The sequence below is a fragment of the Blennius ocellaris genome, assembly GCF_963422515.1.
Source record: "Blennius ocellaris genome assembly, chromosome: 9".
NCBI classification, from domain to species: Eukaryota; Metazoa; Chordata; class Actinopteri; order Blenniiformes; family Blenniidae; genus Blennius; species Blennius ocellaris.
The window spans coordinates 6133342-6145017 of NC_137658.1; the positions used below are offsets into that span (position 1 = coordinate 6133342).

Genomic DNA, 11676 nt, shown 5'->3' on the forward strand with positions numbered 1-11676 from the left:
ATTTTGGTTTTGTCCAGCAATGAAAATGTTTGCGAACAAGTCGGAACAAGGAATTGTTGAAAAAATGTCATAAAAAGTCGATATATATTTGCAATGTTGGAAAGTCTTTCATTTTAAATAGCTACATCATGACAAGTTATTAACAACCTTAATTAATGGAAAATGCACATAGTTGTTCATCCATCCATCTTCTGTACTGTTATATCCTGTGCAGGGTGCTGGAGCCAATAAGTACGGGCGTGACGGTACACCTTGGACAGGTCGCCAGTCTATCGCACAGCAAACACAGTGAGACAGACAAGCACACATATTACTAACCACGGGCAATTTAGTGTGTTTTGGGACTGTGGGAGGAAACCTACGCACACATGCAAACTCCACTCAGAAAGGGCCCAGCCAGTATGTGAACCCACGATATTGTCGTTGTGAGACAAGAGCTGTCATTGAGTTATTTGGTTCAGTTTTTCCCTGCCAAAGACACATCAAACAAGACGTCTATTCTCCACAGTGAATATCTGTTTAGATTTGATTTTGTTACATTCAAATGCACAGATTAAAACCAGAAATATATATAACTGAAGCTGTTATGGCTACAACATTTTACATTTTACTTTCTTGTTTTAACCATTGGTTCATCCTTTTTTTTATTTAAACTGGACTGGTGACACAGAGTGTAGCTTGCTTCCTGGACCTCCTGGCTCTGAGGTGGATCAGCAGCTCACAATATGTGCAGTTAAATATTCTGCCGCCAGACACTTGAAAAATATTTGCTGAGTATGAAGACAAACCATCACAAGAGAGCAAATAGAGAATGTAAACAGTGAAACATATTGTAAACACCGAAGACGATTCAAAGAATAGATTTTAAAATAACTTTATTTTGCCTTCTGGTGTTTTCTCTTCTCCTTGAAGACACGTTTTATGAAAGCTGCACACGGGAGGCTTGTAGAAGTTGTGACTTTAAGTGTGGCGAAGGATTGACAGATCACAATGTTTTGGATACCAAATGCATGTGGGCTGTACACAAAGTGTCGTTTTACTGATCAATCAAAGACAAAGGCTTGATTACATCACACAACTGCTGCAAAAGAAACACATCATTTTACCCTTGTATGAGTCTTTTAACCATTAAAGCGTATTTTACAATCCTAAATCTTTCTTGTCATTTGGGGCACAAAGCAGTAACAGACATGTCCTGTAAATAAAAATAAAAAAAATAATAATAATAATGTCTTTTGCAGCCAAAAGGAACTTATTGAGTTTTTGACTTATGAGGAGAACTCACGACTGGTTTCCTCAGTCATTTCTAGTATCATAACAATTCCCAGGACTCCAGCGAATCACTTTTGTAGTTATTTAAAAACAAGACAAAAAAACCCAAAACATTTTAGATTACAGAATCGATGTACCACAAATAGAATTACTGACATGTTGCGAAATTTGCTGCGACGCGTCAGATAAATTTCTATAATCTGAGTCACAAGAGTTACTTCCGGGCAATTAAACATGAAAAGAATGCAAGAATGGCCGTGCGGAGAGGTGTGCAAACTCATCCTTTGTTCACCCAACAAGTTCATATAAATGCTTGCAATTAATGCGGAGACATCTTTTGTGGGTTGTACTGACAAATGTATCACGTGCAAGTGTAAACTCCACCCAGCTGCACAAATCTTCAGTTATTGCCCTCAAAATAAGTGAAGATATAGCAACAACACTGATACGAGCTGAAGTTTAGAAAGAAAGAAAAAAAAAAGAGTTGGGAGGTCAAATTGAGCTACAAGAGATTTAACAGTTTTGGGTTGTGACACATGTTAAATGTCAGGGTGGCGCAGTGCTAAATGTTTCTTTCAACCTCATGATCAAAGAAGGGGGAATGGAAAAGTTTCAGTTCTTTTTTGCTGCAGCTTTGTGTTATCACCCCCATCAAAGCATTAGTTCCCAATAAACAACCGAGTTATATTTGGTTTCACAGCTCTTTAACTGCATACTTTAGTTTGGAGTGCATTAAAACAGTCTGTGTTTGCCTGGGCCTAAAAAGAAAACCTGTTTTGTTTTTTTATCCTTGACAAACATCCAGAAAAGGGCCCAGACACCCTGTGCTCACACTCATCCAGGTTTCAGAAAAAAAAAAGAAGCTCATCAGCAGGAGAGAAGCACTGCGGTGGGTCTGGTTACCTACAGACTACACTCGGGCTCTGGTTCCCCGTGTTGATCCAACCGCGTGTGCAATTATGTTCGTCATAGCAGAGAGAGAGGGAGGAGGGAAAAAAAAAAAGGCAAACTGGGCCTGCACCTGGCGATCAGACGCCTGGAGCCACTGAAGCATTTTACACAGGAAGCCTGCCTCTTCTTAGCCGTGACTCAGCTAACGAGGAATGGTGGCGGGATCTAAAGGCAAATATTAAAAGTTGGTAGATTGAGTGAAGTACGGGTGGGGCGTGTTGCTTGTCGTTACAATGAGCAGGAAGCCAACGCGAGGCGTTCACTTGACACAGGATTACCAGACAAAAAAGGAAGCTATGCAGAAGTTAAGGCACGACAGTCACATGTACAAACATCCGCTCCGCCGCTGGATGAGGGTGGAGTAAACAATGCGTGTCCCATTTAGTGATCGACAAGTGATTCCGCTGTTAATTACTCTTCGACACATTTACTTACAGCCGCTTTACAGATGAGTCTTCTTCAAGGAGGACATTTTCACTCACTTTCATAACAATAGATGTAATATCTTTCGGTGGTTCGCTGTCAGTCACGACAAAACAAGACCTTTCGTAATGTGTCTCAGGCATTCAGAGACTAATCGTCATTTTTCACATTTTCAGAAAATGTTCCAACCCAAACCCTCACGTATTAATTAAATGGGACTAACAGAATGATTAAAGTTCGATGTTGTGTTCATTTATTTCAAAGGTTCATTTCAAAGAACCGAACCTTGTGAGCTGATGAAGATGAGAGTTATAATTTTTTTTTATAAACATAATGTTTCCAGTTAAATTCATCTATTGTAATGCTGAAGTTCTAAACAACAACAACAACAACAACAACAACAAACAAATCAACCAAGTGAAAAGATAATGCCACAATCTGTTGTGAATATGAATGCCACCGAACATGAGTTACTCTCACAAGGAGCTTTTTGTTATTTGTGACACACCTGCAGCATCTCCTGTCTGTCCTGAGTCATCCACGTCAAATCATACCCATATATAGTAATACTCGAGCACACGGAATGCTCTTTGCATGAGTTTAAATTCACGTTTATATATATATATAAATACACACACAAACATAAACCCTTCAAAATTGAAGATCTGATGTATTCATAAGAATCTTCAGTGCTGAAGTGAAATATCCCTCATGGGCCTTGAATTATTTATTGGCAGTGTGGCTCTGTTATGGTCTGTCAAATGTTTGCAAGTAGTGTTCAAAATGTGAAAATGTAATCTAACTTAATATTGTTTGTAACCTAAGCTTATATTTTCTATTTAAGGAAATCATTTCTAAAAAAAAAAAAAAAAAAACTTTTCCCCAATATTTAGGTTTGTGGCGATGGAGAGGGAACAAATTAAAAATAGAAATCTAATCAGAATAAAAAAATAAAAAAAACAATGTGTTGTTGTGTCGTGACTTCCAGGTTTCCCCTCGTTAATTGCTTAACCGGCCTCCGTGTACTCAGCAGTTTCATAAACTCTTACATAATGGGTTACTACAGGTACATGTTGACTCCGCGAGCGGCTGTTTACGCCCGCGCTGTCACATGGAGGACTCCACTTCCCACAAGCCCGCGGTGCGCACGCGCAGAGCGCGTTGCCTGACAGTGGTAAACAGACGTCAGAAGGGAGTCTTCGCCTCGAGTCAAAACAAAACAAAACAAGTAAAGAGAAGAAAGAGGAAAAAAAAGAAAAAGAAAGGGATTCCGGAGGAGCCGCGACGACACCAACTTTCACAGAACCCGTCCTCCGACAGAAGCGGCGACTCGGACGGGAGTTCCCGGGGCGTTTTCACGGACTTTTCCCCGGATTGTAAACTCTGGAGTAGCAGGAGCTTAAGCGGCGGCTAGCGTTCCGGGGGCTATCGTGGTGTTTCTCAAAAGTGCGGCGACTGGGGAGAGCAACTCACCTCCGGGCGACTCCAGCCCTCCGGCCGCGAGCTCGGCACGCCGAAAACCCACCGGCGACGACCGGCGGAGCCGCGGGGCCTCGTCGGGGAACCGGGTAATATCTGTTCAAATACGCGCTCCTTCGAGCATCGTGCGCCGCGGCAGGAGTTGTGGGGAAACATGGCAGATGGTGACACGCGCCTGGCCGCAATGTGGCGGATCGCGCAGACCTGAGGACTTTTTTTGGTTGTTGTTGTTGTTTTTTTTTGTTTTTTGTTTTCTTCTCCCACCGGACCACGCTTCCACCCTCGTCAACCCACACTTTAACGCGGTAGAAGTGTGAGCGCGGAGCTCCCGTCGCCTCCCGGTGCTTCACCGCCTACCGGACGACAGTTCGGACGTCCGCCCTCACAGGCCGGAGCGGCGGCTGGACGAGACTCGGTCCTATTGCCGCACTTTGGGGGCAGTTTGTGTAGGTTTGGTGGTGGGGGGAAAAAAGAAAATAGAAAAAAAAAAAAGAAACTGCCAAAATCAAACCCCGCTGCACCTCCTCGTTTCACCCCGAATGAACCGCGGCGGTCAGTGGCTGCTCGTTGACCCAGCGTCGGTCACTCTAAAGTTCTGGGACGACACGTTGTTTACAGACTCTCCTTTGTAAAACTCAGATTATAATCCCCTGCATGTCAGTTTACAGTAAAACTCCCGAAGGCTCGTTCACACAGTTTCTAAACTAATGATTGTTTTTATTATTGAATTTTTTTTACATAATTTCCTCCCGCCCCAAACAACACAGATATTTAACTTGAGTGTTTTATTAATTTGATTAATTTCCCACTGGGGAAAAAAAACCAAAAAAAAAAACAACCCTCCAACATCCAGATGTTTTGGTGCTTTCTGCCACTTGTGTCGTTTCATTCAAACAAAGGGACAGCCGCCACGGTCCCTCTTCCTATATAAATCGGAAGGTTTATGATAGTTACTATTAAGGAGATTATTTGGGTTCCCTAATCTCCAATCTGAGGATTAACCGAGGTTACTGGTGTGTCCAGATTATTACGTCTCTTTTTTTCTAGGCCCCCTCTGTTGACACCCCCGCAGTGGCTGAGCCATATTGTTTTTGTTTTGTTTCTAAAACGCTCTCCCGAGTGGGGAAAGAAAAGAAAAAAAAAGGGGGTAAATGTTTTAAAGTGAACCGCGACTGAGTTGGAAGTTCAGAGGACCACCATGGAGGACTCGTCGGTACCGCCGATCGACCCAGACTTCGAGCCGCAGAGCAGACCGCGCTCGTGCACGTGGCCGCTGCCCAGACCCGACATCTCCGCCGTCAAACCGGAGCCGGTGGACGGCACCGAGTCCGCCGCCGGGACCCCGCCCGCCGACGAGGACAAGCCCGAGCCGCAGCAGATCGCCTCGGAGCCCGAGAGAGAGGCGGCGGCGGCGGCTGCGGCGGCGGCCGCGGCGGGCGAGGGTGGGGCCGCGGCCGGGGTGGGCGGAGCCGGAGCGACGCCCCGCAAAGGCTCGTCCCGACGCAACGCGTGGGGGAACCAGAGCTACGCGGACCTGATCAGCCAGGCCATCGAGAACTCGCCCGACAAGAGGCTGACCCTGGCCCAGATCTACGAGTGGATGGTGAAGACGGTGCCTTACTTCAGAGACAAGGGGGACAGCAACAGCTCTGCCGGCTGGAAGGTCAGTTACTGCGTCTAAAACACCAAGTTGGGTCATGTACCTAAAGCCATATGTGTCTGAGCTGTAATGTACAAGAAGTAGTTTGTTTTTGTTTTGGTGTCCAGGATGTTTATTTATCCTCTCATGTGGACTCTGACCTGAAGTGACCCTCCTGATAAAGCTGACATCAAGAGTCTTGGTTGAAACGAAATGATAATCGCCTCTGGTATCGCTTTTGTTCCCGTCTAGCCTACTTTTTTTGCAAGTGGGGAGATAAGAGTTGACAATGTGGCAAAAAAAACTCAAAACATCAGTCATCCCCATACCGAGGTGTTGAAACGCTCTCGGCCTCAAGAAGGCGCTGTAAGGAAAACAGACAGAATGCAACAGTACACTGTTTATCTTCTGTCTTCTTGCTTGATTTGAAGTTGTGAAATTGACCTAGAGCTCTAACAGTGACTCCACTATAATTAGAAAATAAAATAACCAGGGCTGTTTGTCAACAGGTTTTGTAAAAAATTAAACCCTGACATTTCAAACATTGCTTTCCTTTCAGAATTCAATTCGCCACAACTTATCACTCCACAACAAGTTCCTCAGAGTGCACAATGAGTCGACGGGCAAGAGCTCCTGGTGGATGCTCAACCCAGAGGGGGGCAAGACGGGCAAGGCTCCTCGCCGCCGCGCCGCCTCCATGGATAACAGCAGCAAGCTGCTCAAGAGCCGCATGCGGGCCAAGCAGACCAAGAAGCAGGCGGGGGCCGCTGGCCTGGGGGGCGCGGCGGCGGCGCTGCAGGGCGACGGCGGCGGCAGCGCAGGCTCGGGGGGCGCCGACAGCCCCAACTCGTCCCAGCAGTTCCCCAAGTGGGGCGTGAACAGCAGCAGCCCCTCGTCCCGCGGCAGCCTGGACGACTCCGACATGTGGACCACCTTCCGCCCGCGCACGAGCTCCAACGCCAGCACCCTGAGCGGGCGCCTGTCCCCCATCGCCCCCGGCCACGAGGACGACGACAACCTCCCCGAGGACAGCCTGCTGGGGAGGTACGCCGCCAGCAGCTTGACGCCGACCCTCACCGAGACCCTCATGGAGGAGCTGGACCTGATCGACGGCCTCACCCTGATGACGGGGCAGCAGGGCGGCGCCAGCCCCAGCACGGCGCCACCGGCGCCGCCCACTCCGCTGCCCTCCGCCTCCACCCTGCTGCCCCGCGGCTCCGGCTTCAACTCCTTCCACCAGCTGCAGGCCTCCGGCCTGCCGAAGGCGCCCGCCCACGCCGGGGCGGCGGCCTCGGTCTCCCAGTGCGGGCCCGCCGGCAAGGAGCAGTCCACCTTCGGCAACTCCCTCTTCAACCACATGCCCGGCTCCGCCTCCCGCGCCCATTTCGGCACCCACGTGCCCTCCAGCCTGGAGGCGCTGCTCACCTCCGACTCGCCCCCGCCGAGCGACGTCATGATGACCCAGGTCGACCCGCTCATGCCGAACCCCGGAGGGGTGGGCCTGATGGGCCTGGGCTCGCCGGTGGTGGGCGTGCGGCAGAAACCCACCCAGCTGCTGTTGGGCAAGGGGCTGGAGCCCAACGCCGTGGCGCCCCTCGCGCTGCCGCACCACCTTCACCACCACCAGCAGCAGCCGCCGCAGCAGCCGCCGCAGCATCACACTCAGATGGGTCTGGGGATGATCCTGTCAGGTATGTCTCAGGACCCGTCGCAGCTCTCCGTGCTCAAAGCCCAGCACAGCCAGGTGTCGGTGGGCTCGCACCCCGGAGGGCCGGCGGTCAACGCTGCCGCCGCTGCCGCCGCCCTGCAGGGGATCGGTCCGTTCGGAGGCCCGTCCTGCTTCCCCGCCGGCCCGGACCGACTGCCCACAGACTTGGACATAGACATGTTCACGGAGAACCTGGATTGTGACGTAGACTACATAATCAACAGTGACCTCATGGATGGCGACGGCCTCGACTTCAACTTTGACCCCATGCTGCCTGGAGGTCAGGGCTACCCCGGCACGGCCGCCACGCAGGGCCCCGCCCACAATTGGGTGCCCAGCTAAGTCTACACAGTGTCAGCCAGGTAGAGCCGCCACGCTACTGTTGTTGGTGACAGTTTAGGCCGTTTGACTTAAAATATGAACTAAAAATAGATAAATCGTTGTGATTTTGGATTTAATATAATATCTTATTTGCTTCTATTGAAATTGAAGCGTTACTCCCACGCTTGTACAGAAATGATTGAAAAAGACGGTTATATAGATTTGAATATGAATTTTATATTAACTTTTGAGTTTGAAAATAAAAACATAAACTAAAAGGGAAAATGTTGCTTAATGATCAACTGGTCCAATGAGGATTTTTTTTTATTAAAAGAGAAAAATAAATAAATGTTTTCAGGAACAATTTTGAATAAAAAAAAAAATATATAGATTTTTCCAATAATTGTTTAATATTTACGATGTCTGAGACTCAACATAGATGACATGACTTTTTCACACAATTATTTTAACTTGGCTAAACTGTAAAGAAAAGAAAAATCACTTTGAAATGTGAAACAATGGAGAGGAAAACAAAGCGGATTATCACTTTAAAAGCCTGAGAATAATCAAGCTATTGGCTTAATATCAGACTTTAACGAATTAAGTATTTATTGTCTTTGAACAATGAAATATTGTTTAACTCGCCACTGGCAGGGCCAGTAGATTAAAGGATTATAGTTGGGCATCTGATACATTTAGGTCATTTTCACTTCAGTGTGTTTTTTTTTTTTTTTTAACTCTATTTGTTCCAGATCTACATTCAGTACCGTGACTTATTTGTCTTATCTTCTCATCTTCCAGGAACTCATCTCCAAATCAGAATAACCTCATTTACAGCAACAAAACCACCGGTGCATCCCTCCACCCTGATGGCTGAGAACACTTTCTTCTTTCTTTTTTTTTTTTTTTTTTTTTATTACACAACGTTTCTCCTGGATTTCAAATAGTAAAAAAAAAAAAAAAATCCGGACCTCACTCATGTCACGTGCCAAGACATGCGGAGGAACACGGAGAAGATTCAGGCAACTATGCACAGAGTTTTTTTTTGGGGGGGGGGGGTTTGTGGCGTTTGACCAGCGATCTGGCTGCTGGCCATTTTATTTAGTCTTTTAATCTAAACTGATGATTTTTTTATTTTATTTTTTTTTAGAGGAGTGATATAAATGTTTTTGAGAGTGAAAAATAAATCATCGGTTTGTATTTTACCCTGAGAAAAGCTTTAGGTCGTGCTCTACGGAAGCCCGGACGGCGCGAGTGGGTTTTGTTTTTCGTTTTTTGCAGAAATGGCCAGTTTTTTTTCCCCACTGACTCTGAGTTTCCAGACCAAAATGCTCGTTGGATCATCTTGAACGAGGCTTCGTCTGCTGAGGACGGTGTCGCGAGCAGGTAGAGAGCTTGAAGGCGGGAGGGAGAACATTTCTCACTTTGTTTGGTGGAATATGATGATTTTTGGGGTTCAATCCAATGTGTTATAGTAGATCTAAGTTAGAGGATAAGTTTTTCTTTCTTTCATCCACTGAGGTGCAGTTCAACTAACAAAAATGAAGAAATGTGATTTGGGAGTTTTAAACCCAGGGCATTTAAAGACAAATTTATTAGGGTGATTGATGTTGGCCAAGTATTATATTGTCCTTGACAGCAGTATGACTCCACTGTCAAGTTGTCTACCTGATTTTCTCTCTTTTTTGTTTTGTTTTTAGTTTAGTTTTTAGAGGCTGTGCAGGTTTCAAAGCACTTAGGCTCCCTGTAACACAGGGAGCCCAAACTCTAAGAGTACTTCCACGTGAGGTTTTACCATTTCAGTGAAAAATAAAGTTTTATGATCCTGCAGAGAGTCGGTGGGATGCCCACGTTGCACACGTACACGGTGGATGGCACGCTATGCAGACTTGTCAGGAGAGCTCATTGAAATCTTGAAGGAAATATATTAGAAAAAGAAAAAAAGTTTTTAAAAATCACTTCTTGAAGGGTTTTTTTTAAAATATAGAACAGTTTCCTTCAACATTGTTATATATTCAAGTCTGAAAATCCTCTCGTTCAGTACTAACTTTAAAGAAATTAATTGATTGTGTGCGAAGTACATCCAAAAGAATATATTTGAATATAGTTTTAATATACAATTTAGATGGAGAGAAAAACAAATCTGATATTAATGCATATGAATATTTACTAATGACAAGTGTTTTTTGTTTTTTTTTTTACATTGGAGGAAGAATTCTCAGATAATTTTTAACGGTAATTTTCTATACTTTTATTTTTGTAAAGGAAGAGATGCATGTAGATGTTTTTTTTTTTTTTTTTACATAACCAAATGAACACTAATATTTGCATTGCATGTAGGGAGCGCTTGAGCCTGTCGTGTACATAAGCTTTGCAAAAGGACGCCTGTAAACTCTAAAAGTGAGTCAGACACTCAGTTAAAATAAGTTCTCTTTCATCTGCTTCCTGCTTTTTTATTAAAAAAAAAAAATGTTTTCTCTTGAATCCAAGTAAATATGTGATATTTACATCAAAATTAACAAAATGTCATCTCAAAAAAAAAAAAAAAAAAAAAATTTTTAAAAGACATTTGTACAACAGTTACCTCTCAGGTGGGAAAACAGTGGAGCTCTGACATCCGAACCGAAACCCGATGTTTTACTGCGCATGTTCAGAAATGCGGCTACGTCAGGTCACTTTTTTTTTTTTTTTTTTTTAATGACGCGCACTCCGTACCTGATGTGAGTTATTGTCAGGCTGGATAGAGAGAAAGTCCGAATTCCTCCATCGAACCGCCTTAAAAAACCTCACTGAAGAAGAGCAGAACAAAGTTAATAAGAGGAGAATTAAACGTGCGTTTTGGTTCCAAGTCGCTCGCGACTGTGGCGAGAGAAGAAAAAGGAGCGATGGACGAGGTGTAGCCGAGGTTAAGGACGAGCGTCGCGCGGAGGGACTTAAGTGTGTTTTTAGCTGATGACGTGATCTTTGCGGCCTCGGGATGAGGAGTCGGAAGTGTTTCTGCTCGCCAGTGATGGGAGGGAGGGGCCGTTTAACGGTTGGTGTGCGTCTCCACTCTCACTTTTGGTTGATGATCAAAACGACGGGAAAAAAACGAGACCTCTCATTTTGGGGCTAGCGCTATCTGGACTACTTTGTGCTCCATACTGCCTTGTGTGGACGAAGCAGGAAGTGTTTTTTTTTATTATCTGAAAACTTTCTATAACTTTTTTTTTTGCTGAGGATATTTCTCGTCAAAGAGCCAGCCGTCACGAACACTCGTCGCACTTTTTTGCACGTCCGTGGTAGAAAGTGGGACTTCCGGTCCCAGTCGGGTCGTGACAATCGGATAACAGCAAGAGACGTGACCGGAAACCAGCTCGTCTTTGTTCTGGACACGTTTTCCGTCTTATAAAACAGCTGATCTCAGATCTGACTTCCTTTTTTTTTTTCTTTTTTTCTTTTTGTGCCCTAGGGAAATGTATTTAGCTGTCCAGCTATGTATATCAGTCCTCGGCATTACTTTGGGTTCTTATTTGTTGTTGTTTTTTTTTGACTGCCAATGTTTAAAACACTACTTCTAGCATGAGGTTACTTCTGTAGCCAGACTTTATTTTGTCATCTCCTTCCTCTTTTTTTTTTTTTTTTTAATATGTGTGTTTGTACTTGATTTTGTGATCAGACATAATTTCCCTGCAGTTTAAACTCCTAAACATCATTTCACTGTAGCTGTGTGAATATTTTAGCATGATTTGTAAAAAGCACTCTATCTCTTTTTCTTTTTTCTTTCTGAATGGTGCTAGATTTGTGATGTATTCAGTTTGCCATGATGCAATGGCTGCATATCAGGGCCTTTTGAGTTTTTCCGTGTACGTCACAAGGTTGTCAGTCTGATGTTGCAGTAGAA

General features: G+C 45.0%; 2 protein-coding genes across 2 annotated transcripts in view; one reads left to right on the forward strand and one right to left on the reverse strand.

Moving 5' to 3' along the window:
* Window positions 1-11676, reverse strand: part of tmem265 (transmembrane protein 265) — a gene marked incomplete at its 3' end in the record, with an annotated part of 222937 nt that overhangs the window by 145205 nt on the left and 66056 nt on the right. The window lies entirely within an intron of this gene.
* On the forward strand, window positions 5290-8863 carry foxo4 (forkhead box O4). The gene is made up of 3 exons (XM_080502014.1): window positions 5290-5788; window positions 6324-7834; window positions 8595-8863. Exons 1-2 carry the CDS (start codon window positions 5324-5326, stop codon window positions 7812-7814), a joined length of 1956 nt encoding a protein of 651 aa, XP_080358140.1. The 5' UTR covers window positions 5290-5323; the 3' UTR covers window positions 7815-7834; window positions 8595-8863.

Coding starts and splice junctions, on each gene's coding strand:
- foxo4 (XM_080502014.1), top strand. CDS start 5,324: ATGGAGGACTCGTCGGTACCGCCGATCGACCCAGACTTCGAGCCGCAG. Junction 5,789..6,323: donor ACAGCTCTGCCGGCTGGAAG/GTCAGTTACTGC, acceptor CTTTCCTTTCAG/AATTCAATTCGCCACAACTT.